At 44.2% G+C, this 25,653-nt stretch overlaps 2 protein-coding genes across 3 annotated transcripts; both read left to right on the forward strand.

Annotated features, from left to right (window-relative positions):
• The first annotated feature begins 206 nt into the window (after nucleotides 1-206).
• ILDR1 (immunoglobulin like domain containing receptor 1) lies at nucleotides 207-18,047 on the forward strand. 2 transcript variants are annotated; one of them, XM_053971673.1, is made up of 9 exons: nucleotides 352-525; nucleotides 1,259-1,399; nucleotides 3,254-3,424; nucleotides 5,413-5,562; nucleotides 6,194-6,313; nucleotides 6,459-6,605; nucleotides 10,871-11,002; nucleotides 12,012-12,817; nucleotides 13,942-18,047. In XM_053971673.1, exons 2-9 carry the CDS (start codon nucleotides 1,348-1,350, stop codon nucleotides 13,981-13,983), a joined length of 1,620 nt encoding a protein of 539 aa, XP_053827648.1. In that variant the 5' UTR covers nucleotides 352-525; nucleotides 1,259-1,347; the 3' UTR covers nucleotides 13,984-18,047. The 2 variants fall into 2 exon arrangements, with proteins under 2 accessions (XP_053827647.1, XP_053827648.1); XM_053971672.1 differs by lacking the exon at nucleotides 1,259-1,399 and having other exon boundaries at nucleotides 207-405.
• A 3,248-nt stretch (nucleotides 18,048-21,295) lies between these two features.
• On the forward strand, nucleotides 21,296-22,922 carry LOC128803972 (apovitellenin-1-like). The gene is made up of 3 exons (XM_053971349.1): nucleotides 21,296-21,356; nucleotides 21,729-21,888; nucleotides 22,529-22,922. Exons 1-3 carry the CDS (start codon nucleotides 21,296-21,298, stop codon nucleotides 22,626-22,628), a joined length of 321 nt encoding a protein of 106 aa, XP_053827324.1. The 3' UTR covers nucleotides 22,629-22,922.
• The last annotated feature ends 2,731 nt before the right edge of the window (nucleotides 22,923-25,653 follow it).

The raw sequence follows: 25,653 nt of genomic DNA on the forward strand, positions 1-25,653 counted from the left end.
CTCCTCGCTTGGGGCGCGCTGCTCCGGCGCAGCGCGGCTAACTTCCCATACACCTGTGTGCTCAGGTTTTATATATATATATATATATATATATATATATATATATAATTTTAATTTTGATACATTAAATACATGTTTTGGAATATATATTTTTCATTTTACATAGATATATTAAAAACAGTTCTTGAAGCTGCCTGCTGGTATTTTGTCTGGCATTTCAACGGAGGGTGCAGGTACAGAGGGAGGGGACTGCAGCCGGCGGCAGCGCCCGGCCCAGGGACAGGTGCCACGGAAGGGGAGGGACAGTGGGCGCGACGTCCCCGGGCGGAGGAGGAGGAGGAGAGCACGCCATGGGCCCGCGCGGGCGCTGCCGGTGGGCGCTGCTGCTGGCCTGGCTGCCGGCCGGTGAGTGCGGCCCGGGGCTCACGGCCCCCTCCGGAACCGCGGTCCGCCCTGCCCCGGGACACCCCCGCGGCGCAGGAGCCGGGACTCGGGAGGCGCCTTCGGGTTTCGCCCGGGGTTAAGGTGACGCGGGGTCGGGGGAGCGGCGGGGGCCCCGCGGTGAGGGGAAGGGGCGGCCCGGTCCTGCCGGACGCTCTTCCCCCGCAGTGCCCTTTTCCGCCCGCGGGGCTCTCCCGGGCTCGGTGCGAAGCCGTGCGGAGACGAGTTTCGCTCCCCACAGGTGCGGCTGACCTCTCTCCTAGGAGGAAGTGGCCTCCTGCTTCCTGGCAGCCTCTAGTATCGGTCGCGTGCGGCTGGGACCTGGGCGCTGGGCACGGACACGGGGGGATCCCCTTTGGCCTCTCACAAACGCCCAGCCGAGCTTTTGCTGCTGGATCAGCAGCCTCAGCCTCTTGGGGATTTCTGGAGTAGCTGCAGTGCTGCTGCACCTGCTGGGCACCTGCTCGTGTGGGGAGCAGGAGCTCACCTCCCTCCCAAGGGGCTGCTTTCAGCCAGCAGTGGCTGAAGGCTTGTCAGCTTCTAACCTCCTCTTGGAACTAAAGCGGTCATTTCGCTTCTTGGAAGCCTGGGTCTTGACTGATGATATGGCTTTAAAGTTCGGTTTTTCACAGAGAACCAGTGAAGGAAGCAAAAAAGTATAGAGGGTATGCTTGTTTATCGTTTTGCTTGACAGCTGTGTTCCTGGGAGATGCTCTAGGCAAAACTTGGCTGCACTGGCTCCAGAGCTTTGTGTGTTCACTGCAAAGCCATAGATGTAGCCAAAACTTACTAGATTGTTGGTGTTCTTTCCAACCAGGATAAGAAAGATAACATCCTGCAGTGGAGTAATGCAGTCCATGTTTAGGAACCAGCTTTAATTTCACAACGTTTTCATAGTGGAGGTTAATGAGAAACATTGGACATGCAGCAACATCTGACTGTTCGCTGCGGAGGAACAGTAGGTTTTCAACCTCTTTAGAAAATAAGGAACTTTTTGAAAGGTATTTCAACTCTGGCTGTTTTGCAGAACAGAGGTAATGAGAAAGCATCCCTTCCATAAAGAGATGCAGGTTTTGTTAGTAAAAAGCACACAGTGGTTTTTGAATGTTTTATTCTTGCCAGAGAGATGCTGTTTTAGGAAAGTCATGGAAAACGTTCTGTTCCCATGAGCCTTGACAAGTCAGAATTCATAGGGGCTTCATTTAATTGACACTGAGATCACAATTTTGCTAATCTTGAGAGTTTGAATTGGTTTCTTGTGATTTTCTGCATTAAAACCCCAGAGTCACCTATTTTCACGTGAAAGCTGAAACAAGATGTGTTGAACTACAGTGCTTTTGAATAAGAGCAACTGTAACTACTTGTCAGCCCTCTGGACCTTGCTGTGCTTTGGAAAAGCATTGGAAAAACTTGTTTTATCTAGAGGTTACAGCTGCTGGTCTTTCTGTTTTTAAGTGCATGTGTGTGTGTGTGTATATATTATTTTTCAGAAAAGCCTTGGTTTCAGGGGTTTCCCTGGCTCTCCCTGTGTTTGTATGGTATTCTTAAGGCAAATGAGTTTGCTTTGCTTGTGCTTTCAGTTGGCTAACAAGGAGTCCCATTTCAAACCAGAAACTGAGCAAGTACTGCATTGACAATACCCTACTGCAGAATGACTTGTTGAGGCAGCATGCACCTCTGCAGCATCTTTTCCACAGTGTGGAAACTGTGAGCTCATATTTGCCTGGAATGTAGTGTGGAGGTGGCAGCCTAAGAGGACTCTGAAAGATGCTCAACAAAGAATGGTGTTTGCAGTTGTGGTCCAGATGTTACTACATAGTAGAAGCAACTTGTTCTCTTGCTCTCATCCTGAAAACGTGGACTAGAGAGAAAATCTTTGAATGTATGGTAAAAATGGAGTGTTGGTTCATGAAGACCTGTACAGTCAGTACCTTCAAGCATCCCACTTTCCTTCCTGCCTTTCCCACTGTCGTGCTCCACAATTAAGAAACAACTAGTACAACACTGCAATCCCTGCCTGGTTCTCTGGCATGTATTCCAAATAGGGCATCCCACACTTGCCCTGCACTGTTTGTATTCCCTTATCAAAGGCAACTGGTGATAACTTCACTATTGTTAATGGCAAGCACAACTTACTACTGTACTATCAAAGTTTAAATAAGATAGAGATGTTTCTGGAGTATAGCTGAACTACAGCATAGCTTATGAGAAACTTTGTAGACCTCCTTGAGTGTGTTCAGCTGCTTGGATGGAAAGACCTGTGGAGGTTCTTAGGATGAATACGTAACAAATACATGATGATAGCTTAATTTAAAAGGAAAAAAGGGGGTAATTGACGTGTGCTGTTCTGAAGTAGTGATAAACAATTAACTTCAGTGCTACAGCCTGAAAGTTGTATTGTCTTAATCCTGGTCACCACCAGATAACATCTGATGAGTGTCTGAGCAAGACCTTGATAAAATTCATTTGGTGTTTATACAAACATAAGGCACTGCAGAACTTTTCTGATTAGGATTAAAAGCCTAGGAAGTCCCATCCCATGTGCTTCTGGGACAGTTTTCCCTATGCAGAAGAAGAACACAGAGTGATGTACTGCATAATGGCTATTCATGCTTTGGAGAAAATAATTCAGTCCGTAAAGTGGGCCAACAAAGCTTTCTTCTATCATGGAAAGATGGGGCTCCTGTTCTAACCAGGGTTTGTAACCCTGGATGACTTCACCGGAGGGGCTGGGAGGTCTATAGGTGCAGATGGTGTGATGGGAGGCCTGAGGAGTCTGTGGGTTGATGGCCTCCTGTGTTTTTGTTTGCAGGTTGCCTCTCGCTCCTGGTGACAGTGCAGGATGTTGAGCGTTACACCACCTTATTTGCCACTGTCATCCTCAAGTGTGACTACAGCACCTCGGCACAGCTGCAAGACGTGGTGGTGACCTGGCGCTTCAAATCCTTCTGCAAGGACCCCATCTTTGACTACTACTCAGCCTGTAAGTGTCAGGCTCGTCTTCCAAGGAATCCCCCTTCAAGTGGGAAGAAAGGGGAAGGTAGACTCACTGGGGTAGTACAGGCTTTTGACCCCTTCCTATGCAAAAACCAGGTGCTGGCATTTCCTTGCACTCCAAGGAAATGCAGGTCATGTCTGTGATTTCCTTTGACATGTCAAGGCCTTATGGGTAGAAATCCCATCCAAAGCAGCTCTTTTGTCCTTGTCATCGACTCAGAATACAGGACAGTTCAGCTGTGGTTGACACAAGTCAATCTTGCCACCCCGTCTTATGCTTCAGGTGTTTGAAAGCAAGGGCCCTGCAACAAGTGGGCTTTAGGATTCCATGGGGGACCTGTGGTTGGAGGCAGATACCTGTGACCAGATGTGGAAGTGGGTACCTGTGATCAGATTTCCTGATTTTAGGAAATAGAAGAAACACATACATTTTGAAGGGCATGCTAAGTAATAGCATTTAGTAGTGGTGGGAGCACTTCTTATGCAGACATTCTGGTGCAGGCAGCCTTAATTCAGGGAGGTTTAATATGGTACACAAACTGCATCCCAGGATATCTGCTTGATCCAAAAAGGTGATGATCCCTCTATGTTTAGTGTTGGTGTGGCCTTAGCTGGAATATTGGATGCAATTCTGGGTCCCAGGATTTGAGGATATTATGGTATTTGAATGCATCCAGAGGAGGGCAACAACGCTGATAAAAGGCATGGAAGACACATCCTGTGAGGAGCAGCTAAGAACTTTGGGCTTGTCTAGTTCAGGAAAAAGGCGACTGAGGGGTGACCTCACTGATCTCTACAGCTTCTTGAGAAGGGGAAGTGAAGAGGGAGGTGCTGCTCTCCTCTCCCTAGTATCCAGTGATAGGATGTGTGGGAATGGCTCAATACTACATCAGTAGTATACTACTTTACATTTTAGTCAATCCTAAAGTGATCAGACACTGGACTAGATAACCTTTGTACTTCCCTGCCAACTGAACTATTCTGCTCTGTTCTATTGTTTGTAAACCCTGCAGAATGTTTAGGTAGCGAGCCATAGCATAACTGTACACTTAGAACTGAGCTCACAGTGGGTACTTGGTGCCCAAACTCTCCTTAATGCAGTCTGGATGGGTTGGGTAGGCATGTTACCGAGCACTTTACAGCCTAGTCCCCAAGCAGGTGGGTCCCTAGCTCAGCTGATCCCAGCAGAATGTGAGTGCTTTTAGCCCAGGCTCAAGCTAATAGTCCCCAAAAGGGACTTCGTGCTCTATTTTAGGTATAGATCTGAAAGAGCCTTTTACAAGCTTTGCCCCCATTTCTCTTCACTGTGAGCTCTTTACAGAAAATGCTGACTGAATCAGCCGTTTCCCCAAATCTCAGCTCCTAAATACTTGGAAATTCAATGTTGGTTTATGATGTGAGTCTGTCAGAAGGGTATTGTACAGAAATTGCCTCTAGTCCTCCATTAATTCTCTTGTGTGTCTTTACATTTAATCCTTAGCTGGAATCAGATGATGGATTGTTTTCCGTCTTTATGAGCTCCACAACATGTAATGGGATACAGGAGGGAAAGGGAGACAATCCACAGAACAGTTCATGTATGTCTGGAGATTTTGCTTGGTAGATAAACACCTTTTTGTTTTAGTTCTAGTACTCCTGTGTGTTTTATGACTTTTTTTGCTTTCAGCTTCATACTGAGAGCTGCCTTCCAGCCTACTTACATTAGCTTCTTTCTACTGTTGTTCTTTCAGTTGTAAGTACAGGAGGCATCTCCTCTACAGCTCCCACATTCTCAAAATCTCTGCCATTCCTGTGGCTTTGCCTCTCTTGTTTTTGAGTACTCCAAAGGAACTTACTGGTTTGAGGCCATGGTTTGTATTGCTAAATCAAAGCAATTGCACACAATGTACTCAAGAATTTCTCTACTGCTCACAAGAGGATAGAAATTGGTCTTTTGAAATAACTTTTGCTGTGCCTGATGATGTGTGTTTTTAGCATACCAGGCTGGTTTAGCCCTTGGCCAGGACCCCTCTAATGACTGCAATGACAGCCAGCGGAAGGTGCGAATTGTCATCCAGAAATACGGGCAGAAGGACCCTGTGCTGGGCATCGACTACCAGCAGCGAAAGATCACCATTCAGAACCGTGAGTGACCTCCCAGGCAGGCAGTCAACTCAGGAATTATCCAATATCTGGGTCTGCTAAGTGAAGAGAAGCATAAACATGGGTTATGTCATCTGTAGCTTGTATACTGCACATGGTAATGGAATAAGAGCAGTGAAAGGCCCTGTCCCCAGCTGGCCTGAGGGTGTTGGAGGCACTACAACCTCCAGGCTGAGCTGAGGATGCCGTAACATTTTGCTGAAGAGCACAACAGCTGAGGAGTTCAGAGTCTAGAAAATAGTTCATTCTTTCAAGTGCTGCATAATTGTCCAGGTGTGCTATATGCTCCCTGCTGTCCATGGAGCAATAGATATTACACCTGCCAGAAGTGCCATTGGGATTGCTGACCTAAGAGGGGCAGTGATCTGTGTTCCAAAATCAGTAGGGTTGGCTTCCAGCAGCACAGAAAACATGGACTGGCATTGAATGCTGTTTTGTAGGAGTTCTCAGTGGACTCAAATGAGATTGTTTGAAGATGATGGCTATGCTTGGGAATAGGGGAGATGCAGTACTCTCTGTCTCCTGCAGGCCGAGGGCTCTTTTCAGGTGGAGCCTGAAAGTAGTGTCTGTCAGTTGCAAAGAGCCCAATGATCTCTCAGTCCCTCTCCCACAGGAGCAGACCTTGTCATCAGTGAGGTCATGTGGTGGGACCATGGCATGTACTACTGCACTGTGGAAGCACCAGGAGATACCTCAGGTGATGCGGACAAAGAAGTTAAGCTGATTGTTCTCCGTAAGTGCCTGTGCATTGTTGCCAAGATATCTCCTCCTGTACTCCTTCACCCCAAGACATCTCCAGCATTGGAGAGGTGCTCAGTAAGCTACCATGGCCAGATGCATCAGGATCAATCCTTTTTCTCCTTCCTTTTTTCCCACAGACTGGCTCACAGTACTCCTCATCATTCTCAGTGGCCTCCTCCTCCTTCTGCTGATCGGGATATGCTGGTGCCAGTGCTGCCCCCAGTATTGCTGCTGCCACATCCAGTGTGGCTGCTGTCCAACACGGTGCTGCTGTAATCAGAAAGGTGAGGTTCAAGCAGATGTGCATCCATTTATGGCTTCTGTCATGGCAAAAGCTTGGCTGGGAGCTTGCTGAGCTCCAGTTTCTCCCTTTTGCTTAACATCCATATAAACTGAGACATTTCTTTGGCCAATGTGACCTTCAAGACCAGCTAATCTGAAATTAGAGGAGGGGATCTCAGATACATGGAATCTGTCCTGCTCTTCTGTGTCCAACTATCAGAAGTTTCTCCTCGCTCACACCTTGTTTACCAGCTTCTCTCACACCATCCAGGGCACAATCAGTTCCCTTGTCTGAGTAGCTCAGGACTTTCTTTCCCGTCTTGTGGTTCATATGCCTGTGCATGTGAGAAAGGCAAACAAATGCCTTGGTACTAGTCTCCAAACTAGTCTTACTTTCAAGTATTTTGTTCTGAGAAGAATTACATAAAAACTGGAATTTTTTTATCTGCATGTTTTTTTCAGAGCTTCTAGTAGGAAAAGGTCTGGTTTGGGTTTCTTTGGTGAAGGAAACGAGAAGAAAGTGGAGAAAGATGGTTTCTCTTGCTGGTCAGCCTTGCAAGTGCATTCTGAAGTTTTGAGGGTCAAAAGAAACTTTGTTGTCTTTGCTTTTATCAGTAATAAAGTTTCTGCAGCCAGACCTATTCTTTTAATAAGGCTACTGTTTGAATTTTGGCTGTTAATTTCATATAACCTCTGCATTCCTGTAACTGAAACTTGGTTACCACCTAGTCGACTAGTCCCCCTGAAGCTTATACAGTCTGACAGTAATAAAGTACAACAAGTTTATTTATCATTGAAACCCCCAGGTTCTTCCCCAGATGCTACAAGGAGAGGATTTATGAACAAGGATCTCTGTTTCAGGTTTACCTTTACCTTCAAAACAGCTATTTATTATAGTTTGGGTGTTAGTAAACTGTGAAAGTTTTAGATTTAAGCTTAATTTGCTTAGCCCTTGCAAAGAATTAGCAGAACATCCCTTTTATTGCTAAAACAAAAACTAAACATTGGAGGCCTTACAGCTTGTCATGTAAAATGTGTAGTGTTGAGGAGGCTATGGAAATCTTGCAGAAAAATCAGTTTCTGTGAAGGGGGAGAGAGGTGATGGAGATGGGAGACTCACACCTCCAGAATTCCTAGTTCTCAGCAAAAAAGAGATTCAGAGTTTGTGTGAGCTCCTTTCTGGTTTCCTGTGCCACAGGTTACAGCTCACTCCATACTGCTGCTGTTATTTCCTCCTGTTAAAGAGGAGGACTTCTTGCAGGGTTTTCTAAACCTCTCCGTGTTCACAAGAGAAGGTACAGACAAGTCCAGCCTCCTTGACTGGATGCTGGATTCTGTGTCTGTAGTTTCCATCCAAGCTGCCTGCCCTCTGTACCCACTTTGCAAAGGATCCATGCGGCTGCTCCTCTCTGCTAATACTGCTAAACTGCTTCTCTTTACTTCTTCCTGCCTCTGACTTACTTCTTTTGCACTCCAGGAAATGAACTGGAGGCCTTAAAAAACACAAGAAGATAGATTCAGGGGACATCTTAAAAACAATGCTGAGGAATAGCATTCCACACAGCTGAAGAGAAGGCAGAAATCCTCACCTGTGTAGGATCACAGGGTGAGTGTGGGTGTTTCCTTCCCCGTCGTTGGCCACTAGAGGACAGCGTGGATCTGCTGAACAGTCACAGGTGACAGTGAGGCAGAATAATCCTGGGTGCTGTGAATCACACCACTAACGAGAATGGGTTTGAACCGAGCAATAAAAGGAGTGCATTGTTTGAGTAATTCAGGATTGATGTACAGAAATATTAGAAATGCCCCAGGAGCAAGCCAATTACATTCCCTGTGGAAAGCTCTGAGGAAAGCCCATCAGAGTAAATACACGTACGACCTCCTTCTGTTCCTATTTGCTCCTTTTCAGCTGTGGACTTCTTCCAATAATGAAAATATAGGATATACTTCCACCCGGGTATCACTAACTTGCAAAGTATTTTATTTTTTAATTGGCCCAGCAGCTTGTAAAGTCTGTCAAAGGTGAAGAACAGATTTTTCCAACAGAGAGTAAGTGGAGGGAGCAACACAACTTTCTGGCAAAGCAGGGTAGGAGTTTTGGAATTGGGGTGAATCTGACCTTCCTCAGATAAATATGTTCACTTTAAAAAGATCTGTACCTTCTGTTTTGCAGCTGGGAAATCAGAGTATATATTGGATTCAAATTGGAAGGCAAAGCACCTGGGGAAGGAAGAAGGGCTGATGGTAATGAAGGAAGACCAGGATTAATTCTGGATTTGTTCAGCTGTAGGGAGAAATCAGAAAATTACAGGGACAGGATGACTTTGGTCCTAGAGACAGCCCTCCCACCTTAAGAGGGAGAACCGTAAGCAAGTATGCCCATAGGTGCTGGATCTCTTACTCCTCAGGCAAAGACCAAGGTCAAAACCTCAGGACATGGACTCAGCAGGCTCTAGGACATTCTCACAGTAATAAGTGGAGGAATGGGAGAAGGAGAGATAAGGCCTTCCCCTTCTATTTATCCCTTTTCTTTGTATTCTTTCTCTTATCCTCTAAATTTGAAATGGAAACTAGAACGATATCCCTTGGGACAAAAACAAAAACAAAGAATAAAGTTTGACATAAAGTTCTGGGAAGCTGCTAGCTCAGATCACACAGCTTTGAGGATACCAGATTATTCAGATTAAAACCCCTGAAGTTTCCAGCTTTGTAGTTTCCTCTGGTTGAAGCCAGACTGGAGAGAGCGAGGGAGTTTGCAGTGGAGAAAAGGAAGGATGTGTTGAGGGGCATGGTCAGTCCTTCTTGTGCTGCAAGTGGTGCTCTGGATAAATCCAGCAAAACAACTGAAGGAAGACATGTTTAATAACTGGAGTGCTACCTAAAGTGGAGAGCTCAGTCCCAAAGAGTGTGCCGTCTAAATGCTGCCTACTGCAGTGAACCCAGGGGACAGAATTAATTGGAGCTTAGCTGTAGCCTGGTTTCTTAAAGAAGCAAATCTTATGCAGGCAACTTGTCTGTCTATCCCTTGTCTCTTTCCCTCCAATAGCTTTTAATTTCATCAGCCAGTTTCAGCCAGATTGATGAGAGGGGTAAAAGTCTCAAAGGCAATTATGTTCCTATCTGTTTCTTGAACGGTAATGTTTTGTTCATGCCTGACCAGACAAGGGGCTGCAAGAAAATTCTGTCACTTCTGAAACTCCAGGAAAGCCATAAAAGAGAAGATTTTAAAGGCACTGTTGCTGAAAAGCTTCAGCCAGTAATAACAGACAAACTAGGCTTTGTAAGGTCAGGGACTTGCAGAATTTACTTGCTTGTAAACTTAAGTTTTGATTGTTTGTGATAGAAGAAATAAATGTCTGTAAGATGTTTATAGGTATTCCCCCAAAAGAAGCAGCAATGAGCTATGGTTTGAAGGCAAGTGAACTTGTCTGTGTTGAGGAGGTGAGATAGAAATGCTGAAAAAAGAGAAGTGAAATTAGAGTCTGACGCCATGAATTGGGGTCTGGAGTTAGCAGCGGTGGAAACCCTGTGAAAGAGAGAAATTTCCACTCTTTGCTCTTTTGGCACCCTGGACATTGCTGTTGAGAACAGAAAATGTTGTTTGTTTATCGCTTTGACCACGCTGTCTTAGAGGATTTAATTTTAGCAGTCATTCTGACGTAAATTATGGAGTGACAAGAAGAGTTGTCAAAAGACTAGAAAGGGAAAAGCTGGGCAGTGCACCTCTGAGTGCCCTCATTGTGAAACAGAGAGAAAATGATGGAGTATAAAGTGGAAAATATCATCTGGACAGAGCCCACATAATGGTGGCAAGGAAAGGTCTCATTTAGCAGGAAATCAAAGCGAAAAGGGGAAGGACCAGTGATGAGATGAAAGAATTTTGAGAGAAAGAAAACTGTTGCATGTCTTGATGTACAAAACATTATTTCCCATCTTTCTGCTGCTCTACTCTATAATGACAGGACAAGTAGAAGTGTTAGTTATGTGCTGCATACTTAATCGTAGTGTTGTTTTCCAGTTGCTGGGACTGGAATCAGAATGTTGGGCAGTAAAGCTTTTCTTCTGTTTTAGGTACTTTTTTGAAGATGTACAACTTTGCATTGGAATTCCCTGCGCTGTTTTACCTTTGTCATGGGGTGGAGAGAAATTTTAATTTTGTGGATTTCCTGTATCCAAAGGCTACAGCCTGTGAAGCAAAATGGTCTGCAAATGATCTGCAACCTGTGCCCTCTCGGCAGGTGGTGTAAGCTTTCTTTTTCTTTTACAGTGCTGGAACGGCACCAGTTCATGAAGCGGGCTCAGGCGCTTGCACCTTGGTTGTCACCCAACATGTTCTACGGAGCTGGTGACAGGAGCTCAAAACTTTCCTCTTACCAGCTGAACCCCCTGCTGCAACAAGGTGAGACCATGGGCATCATTTCAGAGGGAAATCGGGATAAGAAACAGGTAACTTCTTCAAGAAGTTCAGCATTGAGGTTTTAGCCTCTCTACCAGAAAAGAAAGATGTTCCTAGCATGACTGCATGTCCTAGAGTGACAGCTCTGCCACATCTGCAGCACACCATAAACTTCTCTGGGTACTTAAAAATAGCCTGTTACCTTAAGTGTCTTGCTGGGCTCAGTGCTGGGTGAAGCAGTTTAACACTAACTAAGGTGTATCTGTGCTACACCCCAGCGACTGGAGGGTAAATATACCCAGCTTATCTTGGTTTGTGTGGCAGAGCAGGGTACTGTCTCTTTGTTCTGCTGTGCTGGTCACGGTCAACTCCTTATAGCCAAAACTGACATGACAAGTGAGGTGCAATTTGTTTGACTTCTTATCAAATGTCTAGTCTTCAAATGATTACGGGCAAACTGCCTTCTGTGCAGCAGATCTAGCCTGCATGCAGCAAAAACTGAAGGACTCTTTAATGAGCCAGAAAGAATTTTCTTCACCATTTGTTGCTTATATCTGTACATGTGTGTGTGTTTGTGTGTGTGTGTGTATGTGTGCATAGATATAAAAATTTTCTTATTTTCGTTTACTTTTGCAGTATTTCTTCCAGTTCAATGAAATGCAAAAGGAAATACTATGGTCTTTTTCTGATTATTTGTAAATAAAATGTGGTATCAGTGCTGTAGGAAAAAGTATTCCTCTAAATACACAGACTGTATTTCCAGGTATGCTGGGCTTCTTACCCCTGTACTGCCTAAAACATGTTAGATCATGCTGCAGCTTCTTAGTTACTACTCTTTGCACCATACCTCAATTGGTCTGGGTGTGCTGATTGTGGTGCCTGAGACTTGTGCAGCTCTTGCGGTGAGGTGGAGCAGAAGAGAAGCAACTCAGCCAGGATCATGAGTGCAGAAGGGCCTTCTCTTCAGTGTTTCCTCTTGACTTTCTGTTTTCTCCTGTGCTTTTATCCTTAGATGTATCTCTGCAGAACAGTCTTCCACTGGTGCAGCCACAAGCCCAGCTTTCCCATAACAACGGTGTTTTGGACTATCTGGAGTCTGAAATCCAAAACCTGAACATGTCCCAGCTGCGGCCGCCCTCCCACCAGCGGCAGGCGGTGCAGCCCAGCTTGCTGTCCTCGCTGGGCTCCGACATTGTGCCACCTCCTCTTGCCAACCACATCTCCTCCATCCATGGGAGCAGCAACTCCTCATGGCCACAAAGAGCTGCCCCCACCCCCAGGCCCTGGGACTCTGCAGCAGAGGACAGAAGGGAAAACCGGAGGTGGCCCTTGCCTTCCAGTGGGGATTCTCATTCCAGCTACAGTCAGGAGCCCTGGGACAGGCAGCGAGAGGATCATCCTCAGAGGCAGAGGACAGGTGGCTACAATGGCAGGCCCCAGCACCCCAGACAGGATGTGTCACCCCCACGCCAAGCTGAGAGGGGCAAGGGCAGCAGCAGTTTCTATCCGGAGGAGACCAAGGAGCGCTCCAGTCACCATCGCAGTGGGAGGCAGGAGCCTGGGGGAAGGCGAGAATATGAGCACCATGCTGGGAGGAGCAACTACTCTGGCCAGAGGCGGCACAGCTACTCCCCTCCCTCTTCTCACAGGGGCTCTTGGAGCTCCTCAGAAGAGCAAGTCCGTGTGCCGGTGTCAAACCGCAGGCGGAGGAACCGCAGGTCCCGGGAGTGGCCGGAAGAGAAACCTCCCAGTTACCGCTCCTTAGAGATCATCCCAGCTCAGGACAAGAAGCACAAAGGCAGCGCAGGGACCCGCTCGGTGAGTCAGCTGCCTTTGTGCTTTCCCATCTAAGGGAAAAGGTGGGGTTTAGGGAATGAGAGGGAATGTTTTCTACTTTCTGTAGTCTGTTGTCTTTCAAACAGAGGCCAAGGAGCAAGGAGTGCTCTGCACAGCATGGTTATGAAGAGGCTGCTGAGTACTCGCCTTTTGACAGGCATTGCCTGCATGTAGTGTGCTCAGGGGCAAAATAAAAAGTCAAATCCCTGGAAGTGTTCAATGCCAAGCTGGATGGGGCCTTGAGCAACCTGGTCTAGTGGAAGTTGTCCCTGCCCAGGGTAGGGGATTTGGAGCCAGGTGATCTTTAAGGTCCCTTCCAACCCAAACCATGCTATGATTCTGTGATTCTGAAAGAAATTAAGTCCCCTACAGGGTGTCATGTTATATTCCTGTCCCCATCCACAGGCTTTTGGGATTCTGTGTATATATTGGTGTTAAAATAGCTGTTCTGGTACTGAATGGGGAGAAAACACTTCCAGACTAGGCAGCAGCATCCATCCCTCTGTAACCATCGCTGGTGTTGGTTTACTTCTGATTTCTTTTAAAATGTGCATGATATTTTTAAGATGGCACATATGGGAAAACATCCAGGCAAGATGGCTAAAGCTATATGAAACAGGCTTTAAGGTCATGGATGGCATGACCAGGCCAGGTGGAAGAGAATGACTCCCTTGTTGGGACTCCTGAGAACTGAACATGCATTATGTGGGCAGTCAACAGCTACTGTTCACAGCTCTTCTTGTCAATTTGCACTGGGATTAGACTTCAGGTAGCAACCTAAGTGGGAAAAGTTTCATATCCAATTGCTAATCTCCAAATTAGACAATGTATTCCCCCTGAAAAAATGAAGATTCTTTTAAATCAAAAAATGTTAAGTGTCCCTTATCACACATATGCAGAATTTTACCATGTGGGAGTATTTTGAGGGGCTGTATGTTGCACATTACCATTTTCCCTTCTGTGTTGTGGAAGGAAGTGCAATTCTAGTTCCAGCTGGAATGTGTATATGTATAAATGGTTTTTGTTATGGTGCTCAGAGCAGGTAGGAAGACATAGGATTTTCTTTCATCATTCCTGGTTCCTGAATATTTTATTTTCTCTTGCAGGACAGAGGAAGTTCCCACAGTGGAAGAAGCATAGTCATTTAATGTCAGTACTGGAAGAACTAAGATTCCCACTGGACTCCTCCTAGTTTTTCTACTATTTAGGTTGGCATGGCTGCTTTTGACTGAGCAGATAAACAGCAATAAAAGGTTGGGCTAAGTTCTAATGGGTGACGTTTGTTGAAAACCTTCTAGTAGAAATAGCGGATTGTTTAAGTAAACAGTGTATTCCCAGTCTTTAAAGAGAGATACCAGTTCTCCTGATTAAGTGCAGTGGCACACTGCTAGGAGCCCAATCTGTAGAATGCTGGTGTAGGTTCCAATGTTCAGAGTTGTAAAGTCACAAGACAGTAGAATAATTGAGATTGGAAGAGGCCTCTGGAGGCCATCTGATCCAGTCCCCTGGGAGCTTTGTCGGGGGAGGCACAACATCTTTCTAAGGCCCTTTGTTGTGCTTCAGAATGTGTAATGTTTGTTGCTTCTGCCTGGCTGCTCAGCATAGCTGGGACAGTGGCTTCCTTTTGTCCCCCCTAAGCCTCTCTCCCAAAGAGGAGGATCATGGTGTAATAAGGTCTCACGAGCATGTCTGCAAATTGTCAGCTTATCTGCTCTTTACTGACTGAAAGAACCTGTTCTACTTTGAGCCTAAACCTTAGTGCCTTAAAAGATACTTGTTCTAGCCTTTCATCCAGACTTGAATTTATTTGTAAACTTAAAGGGCTAAATTTATCAAGATTTGTTCTTCGCTACAGGGACTGAGCAAAGTATGACTGCTCTCCTTTACACCATAGACCAGAATTTCCCTCAGCTCAAGGAAGCATGGTTTTGGTCAATATATCTTGCCTAAGCCATGTACTTTTTTCCATACATTTTATATTCTCCCTTTCCTCTCCATTCCATGTATCATAGACATGGGGTGGAATAAAGGACTCTGAAGAAGTCTTTTTTATTACTGTCCTTGATCTTTACCCTGACACTTACACTAACCCTGCATGTGTGGTGCATCTGATCTGGAGCTGGATTGTAGGGTTTCCTCAGGTCTCACCCTGACACTAAAATGCAGAATTTTGCTATGCTTTGAGATCAGTTGTGAAGGAAAAGTTGTCGTTTCTCCTTGGTGAAATTAATCCACTGTTTTAATTTGAAATGTGTTGGAGAAAGAGAAGTTCTGTGGATGCTGGCTGCTTCCATGGGAAACTGCCTTGCCACAGGCACTTCTTGGAATTAAGAGACTCCAGGTTGGCAAGGAGCTTTTGGAGAATCTTGTGAATTATTTTGTAACCCAGAGGCACTGGAGATTGGCCAGTACCAATGACTGTCTTGCTTAGCTTATTTCCCAGCTGGTGCCACATGGGACCCCTGCTACTGTTTGTTTTTAATGTGCTAATTACTGATGTGCTTATGCTTTTCCCTGGAAGACTTGGAGAGACTTTCACTTTGTCCACCTCCTTATTTTTCTTTTCTTTGGACAATGATGGGAAACATCACACTTTGAACAAATGATCCTAGTTGGATATCTAGTGTGGTTGGTGGTCAACCCAGGGCTATTCCAGGGTGCTCATCTTCCTACAGTTTCTTGGCTGAACATACTTATTTGTAATTCCTACCTATGGAGATAAAGCAGGAGGACCAAGGAGCTTCTCTGGATGACTTTGTTTCAGCACTGGAGGCCTACTTTTTGAATACAGAGGGTCTCTTTGCCCACAGCTGGTGGCTATCACAAATTTTTTTTAAGAAGAGCTAAAAGAGTAACTCTAATGTTTGAATTCAAGAAAGGAGGGCTGTAATTAGCATAGTACTTGTCTGCATTAGGTCCAGACTGAACAATGTGAATTGACCCATGAGTCACATTTGAAATATAGGGAATTGTGTTTGCAGAGCTTGCAAAGCTAGGATCACTCTTGAATCTATCAGCCACTGTCTGTGGATCATTTTTTTCTAATTTTATGATGTGCTTAGGATTTTATGAATTATCTTTTTGTATGATGGACTGGTATTTTTATTAGTTAAGAGGCATTTATGATGACTGCAATGACAGAAAATTATACAGGGCTGCTTCTTCCAAAACTAGCAACAGTTTTGACATTAGCTTTACCCTCTGCTGACTTTTAGCAGATAGCCAGGGCCCTGGAGATTCTACCCTTGGAAGCTGAATTGGTGACTTGGAATTTGATTCTCTCCTTGTGCCTCCAATAGGTTCATACATCATGCAAGAGAACTTCTTCCTGTCCTAGGCCAAATGTCCATTTTTCAGGAAAGGGCTGCCCCTTTCTGTATCAAAGAGTAGAGGCCTTGAGACCTGTGGTGAGATCCCAAGATAGTTGCATGGAAGGAGTTCACTTTCCTTTGCATTCAAATGTGTACAAGCCAACACATATCCAGCAAGTTTTCCCAAGAGCAAGAAGCCACTCACACTGCAAGAAAACCGAGATGACTCTCTCTATAACAGGAGCAGCTGCTGCAGCTGCTGGAGTAAGAGCACACTAACAGCAGAGGTGGTGCTTTCTAATCTATACCTATGAAGGAGTCCTCCATCTTTATTTGTTCCTCCAGTCCCCATAACTGAGCTAGGGTGACTAATTGTAGATTGTGAACACAGTTCACAAATTGTGAAATAGGAGAGGTTTTATCTATATCATACTTGATTTCCTCTTTAGTCACTTTGTTCATGTTTATAGAAACATTAAACAAAACTCTTCAGGGAAAATTTATTGTATCTCTGTGTTAATTCTGTAATTTCTTAAATTGTGACAGAAGCAGATTGGGTGATCCAGCAGGGAAGCAGAAATGATACCAGGCTTACTGGTCTGCAGACCACTGTGGTTCATAAAGCACCAGTTGGTGGGCTGTGAAATAACGACAAAGGAAATCTGTCTTTGCGTGCTTTACAGCTACAAGCAGACAGAAAAGTGGGAAGGAAATAGGCTCAGCTTTAGATGCTTATTTCTGGTTTTAATTGGCTATAAATGAAACCCATTGTGGCAGCATTGCACAATACAACATGGACCCTTTTCCAGTAAGATCACAGGGTCTTTGACTTTTTAAGAGAGAGAGAGAGAACTGAGCAGTTCCAATACAGCACACTGAAAGAAATAACAGTAGGAAATATCCTAGTCTCATTCTTTCTACATTGCAATTTATTCATGCTTCATTTTTTAGCCATTCCAGAGAGCTGATGTTCATATGCCACCTCATTCACGATGGAAAAAGTTGAATATTTCACATATGGGAGGTATTGCTATTCTAAACTTTTGTTCTTCCATTCTTGTTGAAAGAACAAGGAATATACCTTACCCCCAAAGAATGAATCTTCTGTCTCAGATAAAGTGCCTTCCTAGCCACCAGTGTTACCCTAATTTAAAATAATGTAATGAGTAAGTGACCATGCCACACAAGGCCAGATAAGGTCACCCATGCTACAGTCAGCTGCTTTCTACCTCAGACAAGAGATGCATAAGAGAGATAAAGAATCGTGTAATTTTTCTTTGATTAAGAAAATACTTGCACTATCTGGCTTTCTTGCTTATTTGCAGAACGCCCTGCCATACTGGAATGCCATTCCAGGAATGGGGGCAAGGGCTGCTTCTATGCAATCATTGATCTGGTCTTGGCAAGTGCCCATTTGGCACTAGAAAGTGCTGAAACACCCAGTTGCTATCTCTGGGATTGTATTCACGATAGTACTGCCTAAAGTTAGGCTGACTTCAGGGCCGGGGAACTTGCCATGTGTGATAACAGCCACAATGCAAAGCTCTTCAGCAGCATGAATCACCACAAAGGGCAGCTAAGTCCCTTCTGTTACTACCTCCTGCAGCACATCAGTTTAAAACACCCACTCAGAGCCTCCCATTTGTTGACCTGACATAAGAAATAAAATGAGGTTATCTTAAAATAACCCCTCCAAGTAATGACTGCTCATTCCTGTTTCTGCTAAGTGTAATGCCTATGATGTGCCTTGTACTGGTCTTCTGAATGTTATTCCAGCTGTTAAAGAAGATTATAAATGTGTAGATTCTCTTCAATGACTGTAAAATGTATAATTGAAATATAAGCAAACTTTCAACCAGTTGCTCTAGTGTGTTCTTCCTCGGCCATAAATTGCTTTTTAGTGTTTGCACCAGAAGTGGAACTGAAAAGTGTCTGTTCTTATTTCTTGAGTTACAACCTTTTTACACATCAGTAAGAGTCTTCGGTTGTGGTTTTTGTTTGGGTTTTTTTTGACAAAAATTCAAAATTGTTTGCTTGTATGTGGGACTTTTTTTTCCTTATTTTGGGAGACTTTTTAAAATTTGTTTTTCTAAGAAAAAAGATCATTTGGATAAATACTTAGAGAATGGGAAAATGTCTGGAAACCACTGGCAGCCTTCTTCAATGATGTGACTCATTGGCTGCTATGTCTGTAAAATGAGAGCACTTACTGTTTGGTTCTAAAGCACTTGGAGCACCATGAGAGGAAAAGTCCTCTAGAAATCTTGTTTGGTTGATAAATGAAGGTACTGGTTGAGCTTTTCACACTTCCCACATGTGAGAGTCACCTAATAAATAAAATAAGTGGTCAACATAAGAATGGAAATCTGCTGGGTCTCACACAGTGGGCTTAATTTCTGTCCTCCCATTCCCCCAGCTGATGCCATTTGTGTTGCAGCCTTTCTGAATCTTGCCCCTGGCTGCATGTGCCAAACACAGGTGACAGGACATACTGGAGACCCAAGAGGCACTTGGAACATGAGTTATGGGAAAACATTCCCTACAGCAGCAATGCAGCCACTTTCTGACTGGGACTGGGGAGCCTCGGGAGATGTTACCAGAGAATCTTAAGAATGGTTTGTGTTGGAAGGGACCTTACAAGATCATTTCTTCCACCCTGCCCCTGCCTTAGGAAGGGATACCTTCTGCTAGACCATGTTGCTCAAAGCCCCATCCAGCCTGGCCTTGAGTACTTCCAGTGTCCCCAACTTCTCTGAACAACCTGTTCCAATGTCTCACTACCCTCACAGTAAAGAATTCTTCCTTGAATCCAATCTAAATCTACCCTCTTTCAATTTAAACCTGTTTCCCTTTCTCGGGTCAATACAAGCCTTGGTCAAGTCTTTGTGTTTCTTATAAGAGCCCTTTAAGTATTGAAAAGCTGCAATAAGATTTCCCTGGAGCCTTCTCTCCAGGCTGAACAGCCCCAGTTCTTTCAGCCTTTCCCCATGGGAGAGGTGTTCCAACCCCAAGATCATTTTTTGTGCCCCTCTGGATCTGTTCTAACGGCTCTGTGTTTCTTGGGCTGGGGATCCCATAGCTGGATATTCCTCCTGGTAAGTTCACAGAATTCACAGAATGACTAGGTTGGAAGAGACCTTACAGATCCAACCCATAGTTTTGACAGCTGTCTCAGGTGTATTCTCATCTAGCCAGCCTGTGCAAAAAGAGTCAGTCATGGGGAAAGAAGCATGAGAGGGGTGCACATCTCTGTGCACCATTTGGTTAATGCATTTGCTGCAAATGGAGAGGAAACTGGTGAAACAGCTGCAGGTAAGTGCCAACAGTTGGAGTGATGGGGTTAGAGCATAGGAAGAGTGGGAGCAAAATGTAGCCCAGCTATAGCTGCTATTAATGTGGAGTTTGGTCAGTTTATGAAAGGGGCCTCTATGACATGGTTGCCTGCAAAAGTAGGGGGCTCAGTGACCCAGAAGCTGCCTTCCACATCTCTTGGGCTCAGGTCAGGCTGACCCTCCATTACCAAATCTCAATAACAGGTCCAGAGTCCTCCACAGCTTCTTGCCTGTCCCACTGAGCTGGATGTGCTTGCAAAAGAGCAAATGGGGAAACAAAGCAGGACCTTTGACCCCTTGCTACCACTATATTAGCTCTGCATAAATGCCGGGGTCTCAGATGAGCACCTACCTCAGCTTGGGCCTGAGAAAGAAAGCAGACAGGTAAGAGCTGAACTCTATTCTGGGTGGCTTGGACTTTTTGACTGGTGTATCTAGCTCATAGACGAGTGCAGGTAGTCTTCTATTTTGCCCCATCTCCTACTGCGAACCAAAGTGAGCTCTTCTCATGCTCCACAGCTAGAAACGGTGCTAAAATAGAGGAGGGTGGGGGTACCTGGGGGTCACCTGCTCTGAAGCTGACTGATGGATGCTCCATAAGACACTCATAGGAGGGTCAAGCCCATGGTGGGAATTGCAGAATTTCAGTGTTGGGAGATACATTACCTTTTCTCAGTTGCCTTCACCACAGGGACTGCAGGTTCTAAGCAGGTAAGAGCACTTGTTCATGCTCCTGGGAAGCAAATTTCTGCCTTTTGTGTACACGGAGAAAAAGAGGCTCTGGGATTAAAAATCAAGAAAGGGTAATAAAGGAACAACTATGCAAACATCTAGTGAACTGGGTGGTACCTTTTGGAGGTAATCTGCACAGAAGGAAATAAAAATGGATGGAAATCTCCTTAGTGGGGGATAAGACAGAACATTGACTTGTAACCACCTGGTACAGGATTTAGCAAAGCATTCACATATAATAGACTTTCAGCCTATTTTGCCTTTGCAATTCCTATGTTCAACATTTTCTTCATGTTGCTCTGAGTGATGCAGCCCTCTAATTAGGGGCATAAATCAGTTTTAATTTATAAACACCTTTTTAAGTGCAGTGTGTTTGAAAGCTTTTTTAGATGTAATGTCATATTTTTCAGTGTACCGAGTAGTAAAATTTTCAATTCTCCAATTCTGACTTTTTTAAAGACAAAGTAAAGTAAGTCAGATGAAGTTAAAATATACATTTGCTCACTTTTGGGAACTTGTTCTGCTTAGGCTACTGTCTGCTGCAGAGTGAAAAAGACAAGGGAACCTAGTTAGCTACTTGGGACTTTCCTCAACTAAAGCAAGACAAAGTACGCAGATCACTGGGTTATTAAGATGATCTTTGTATGTGATGTACTAACTAGCACAATGTTCTTTAGAGCAATTTACCAAAACAAATAAAACTAAGAAATCCCACAATATGAATTTTTCAGTTGTACTTAAGCATGTAGGAAACCTATTCTGACTTCTGGCACTTTTACTGGTTTGCTCAGTGCTGAAACGGGATTTTAGCTCGCATATAAAAGAACTAGCTTTAACTGCCCATATTTCTTTGAGCTCTGAAAGTTATTATTGTGGATATTTGTGAATATACAAAGAAAAGGACAACCATTTTATACTGCCTTTTCCTCACTTCTTCAGAGGAAATGCACATGATCTTTCTGTTCTTGTCTTCATTTATTGGTTAGGTTTGTTGCAAAAATCTGGTGTTTAACCAACATGTTTTAATTCTCTGAAAACAACCCAAACACTGTATGCTGATTCCTGCAGGTGTAGAGAGCAGAACCATGCTGCAGTCCAGGGCATTGGTGATAGCTCTGATTCTGCTCCTTAGCACCACTCTCCCTGGTAAGTCTGAAAAGATTTACTGTTTGCCTGAGACAAAGCTCAGCTCTACAGGTTCTCATGCATCATGAAGTAGGACCTGAAACCAAATAATTCAGTTGAAGACCATAAATACACAATGCTTGGCAGCATGGAACAAGTCAGTAGAGACCTGGCATGAAAACTGCCCATACTTGGTGCAAATACTCTGCCATGGAAGGTCTACGACTTACATACCCATGACTGGGTGAAGAGGGGGTACTGAATGCTGTAGAGCAAATTTTGGGAGAGGTTCTAAATCTCAGAATTTCAAATCTCTTCCCCTGCACCTGGGGGAAGATACTAGAGACACAAGAGACATGAGAAGCCTCATGGGGTTTTGCCTTTTTTTCTCAGAAGTGCAGTCAAAGTCCATCTTTGAGAAAGACCGTCGTGAGTTGCTGGCCATCCCTGAGACTATTGCATCTTACTTCTATGAAGCTGTGAACAAGGTGTCCCCTAAAGTCAGTCAGTTCTTGTTAGATACTGTCCAGAGTCCAACAGTTATTGCGGCCAGGTATGGAAAGCTCTATATTAACACTCCAACAGCAATGCGTGAAAAGGGAGAGGGAGGTGTGGGAGAAAGAACAGATTCATCAGCTATCTCTGTGGGGAGATCCAAGGGGAAATTAATCGGCAACCAAAGCCTGATGTACCAAGGGAGCGAGGTGCTGGAAGGGAGGGTGAGGTTATATGGTCTGCTGGTGAAAGCTCTTCCCAGGGAGGCACATTGTACATGACAGTGTTCACAGGGATGGGAGATACTGCTCTTTATCCATGGGTAGTGAGGGAGGAGGCTGCTGGCTGGTGGGGAATCAGCTCCTCTGGAAGAGTGCTGCAGTGCTGTGAGGGACTGAGTACTCAGTGTGCCAGGATCACTTGATGCAAATCACAGACCTGGCTCTAGCTGTGCATATGTCTCACTCAAGGTAGAGGAATGAGTTTCCTCACAAAAGGAAAAGCATGATCACCCTAGAGACAGTTTCATGTAACTCATGACACACACGTACTGTCTATTCCTGTCTTCTGAGGAAAGCCCCTCTAAGACTGCTGGGGAGCTCTGCACTCTCTGTGACAGGCAGAGTGGTAACTACAGCAGATGGGGATTACCCTCAGATACTTGTGTATCTTACCACATACGCTGTTGTCTCCTGCAGACAGAGAATCGCCAAAGAAGCAACTAAAGTCAGTATAATGTTTGAACAGCTGGTTGAAAAAATAAAGAACCTGTGGTACACAAGAGTCCTAGGCTATTAGCCAAATGAAGACAAGTCAGTGTTTCCCGATGTGAGTGTGTAACACCCTGCAGTGTCCTCTTTCCCCCTGCCCCTCCTACGGACCAAGATCAGTCAATAAGACAGAATCGATGCTCCTCTTAATGCCACTAGAGGGAACCCACCTTCAAAGACCAAAAGATGGAAGGCATCTGCTGAAGGTATCTGCTGAAGCCTCCCGGGAAAAAAATCAAGCGGCTGGGCATGGGGAAGGCAATATAGAGATTGTAGAGTTCTTCTGTAGCCAAATCTTGAAAATTAATTCCTCCTGAATGGCTTGGTCATTGCCCCTCTAATAAAAAAAAAAAAAAAAAATTTGGTTGTTACAATTCCTTAAGTTTCTTGTTTGTATTGACCATTATGGAATCTGACTCGCCTTGGCATCCCATTCTGCTGAGAATGTAGCTGTGATTCACAAGAAGTTTTTGCAGGCAATGCTAACAAAACCTGAGGTGTTCAGGCACTTTTAACTAAGCTCATATTCTTCTTAGGTGAAGGAGGCACTACCTGAGCATCTTTCAGATTAGCCACAATTGATTGTGCAACTTATTGTGCTCCTTGGTTAGGTAGAAAGCAAGTAGGTGCTCCTGTATCATGTGTCTGAAGATTTCAGATAATTTGGGAAAACAAGTGCAAGTAAATTGAACTGTCCATCAACCTAAACAGGACTTTGGAAGTGTGTCTCATTGGCCAGCCAGAGATGCTACTGAATGAGCTTTTCCAAAGAAGAAATGAGTGGAAAATTTCTCACTATCTTGACCAGTTTATGAGAGGACACCTATGCCCAGCACTGTGTATAAAGACCTGGCAGGTCCTCATCAGTCCTGTGTGACTGCATCAGCCCAAATGCCCACACTGGACAAAGAAATCCATCTTCCTTCTCATTAAGCAAGCAGAAGCAAGTAGGTAATTTTTCTGAAATCACAGTGGGAGACTGTGGCATAGGCTAAAGCAAGCCCATTATTTTGTTGTTATGTTTTGTTTCTTTAATTATCAGTCAGATCAGCAGTAAGCTTGCACTTAACCACTTGCCTGGAATAAAATCCCCTCATTTTCCATTTTCTTTGTCCCAGCAGCTCCTTTTTACTGTGTGCAATCACAATGAAATCAGTGACCCCATGCAGAGCAACAAGTTCTTCCATCTGTGGTGGCTTCACCCGTTCTGCAGAGCTGTTTTGCAGGTTTATTCATTGCTGCTCCTATTCCTTAGACAGTCTGTGCTTTTCTGGCCACAATAAACAAACATGCATATGTATTATGTAAATGGACCAGTATTTAGGAGGAGGTTCAGAAAAGCAGACATTTTGGCTGATAAAAATATTTACCACATAAAAAAGCTAGGTTCTTTAGCTCTTTTGCTACAGGGATGACTTTCTTCCTGCTTGTTTCCCATGTGTCTCTTCCATCTTCCTCCCCCCCGCCCCAGATATAACACTTAAAAGGAGAAGCCCTGCAACTAAAATCCTCTTTTGTCCCAAGGAATAATTCAGCATTCTGAACTTTATCAGAATACAGCTTGTTCTTCTGGCATTTCAAAAGTATTTCTTTCTGAAAGAGTGAAAGTCATGATTATATGAAGGAGTCTGAATATTCTCTTAAGAATTTGGTGTCCTGGAAATCAGTGCTTCAGCCTTTTCAATCTACTTGTATAAAAAGAGTAGGAAAAGGTTTAGAAAGTATAGGGGTCCTCATGTAGCATTTTGAGCCTGTTATGTGACTTCACCAATGCAACCCAGTGGTATTTCTGTATTGTATCACTGCCCAACTGGAGCAGCACAGTAGCTGGTGCTAATTCTGTGCTAAAATGTAACAAAGTTGACATTTTGTTAAGTGCACTTAATTTTATTCTTTTGCTTCTTTGCAATGTAACCTCCAGAAAATCCAAGCCAGATGAATCCTGAACAACAGTTTGATGTCTGATTTTAGCAGATGGGCAAAACAGAATCAGACTGTAGATCTCTGTGTTTGTTTGTTCTCAATCTCCTATCATGCAGTTAGTTATCTATGCATTTTTACGCTTGAAAAAAATAAGTAGAAAATCTTCCAGGTAGTTAATCTCTTGTACAATCTACAACGTGCGGCAACCTATGAAGAGCAAAGTAGACAACCTTCCACTGCCACTTCTACCCCTGATGTTACCAGCATCCTTTAAGACAGAAACTAGCAGCTGAGACAGCATTCAGGCTGGGATTGGGTAGAGTAAAAAAAGATTTTTATCCCAAAAAGGACCCTGGGGCAAATTCATGGGACGTGTAATGAGAGGGACATTTTATATCTCAATGTTAAAGTATTTCATATCTACTCTCAATTCTCAATTGGAATAAACTGATTAATCTGTAATTTCTTTTAAAAATATGTACAGAAATCACTTCCCAATTATGTCTGTTGTAGAGTTCACTGAGTGCTTCAAGATTCTTGGAGAGGCTTCGTGAGTGAAGCATTCATTTCAGTGAATTTTCATGTCATAGAAACTTTCTTGTTGAGTAATTATCATTCACTACACAGATTTGGAAAAGCTTGTGGTCTAACTGGTTCAACTGAGTCAATTAAAATGAAATCTTATGAAATGTCAGGTTTCTGTTGTTTCTGAGATGGGGGAATAACCCCTCAGGTGTTCATGATTTCTGCAAAAACACCCTTTCTTGAAAAGTATTTATTATGGGTACGCATTGTTGATGGCTTTTACATTTCCTAGCTCCCCTCTCCTCCTTTAACGCTTGGAAAAATCTCTAATTAATGCTAAGGGAACGCACGCCTCGGGCTCTGTGCTGCTTTGAGCAGTGGTTGCAGCCCTTGTCCACGAACAGCCCAAGTCCTTCGGCAACAGAAAGTCCAGCACAGGATGTTTGAGAAGGCAAGGACTGAAAAAAGTCTTGTAAAATATTTGAAACTTATAGCTGGTACTCACACCTACACACACGCAGACATTCCATCTCAGTACCGCAGTTTTTGTCCCCTGGTGAGGGCCGTGCGGGCAGGCATAGCGAGGGGAAGGAGCAGGCTGAAAT

Source organism: Vidua macroura, chromosome 2, assembly GCF_024509145.1.
Source record: "Vidua macroura isolate BioBank_ID:100142 chromosome 2, ASM2450914v1, whole genome shotgun sequence".
Taxonomy (NCBI): Eukaryota; Metazoa; Chordata; class Aves; order Passeriformes; family Viduidae; genus Vidua; species Vidua macroura.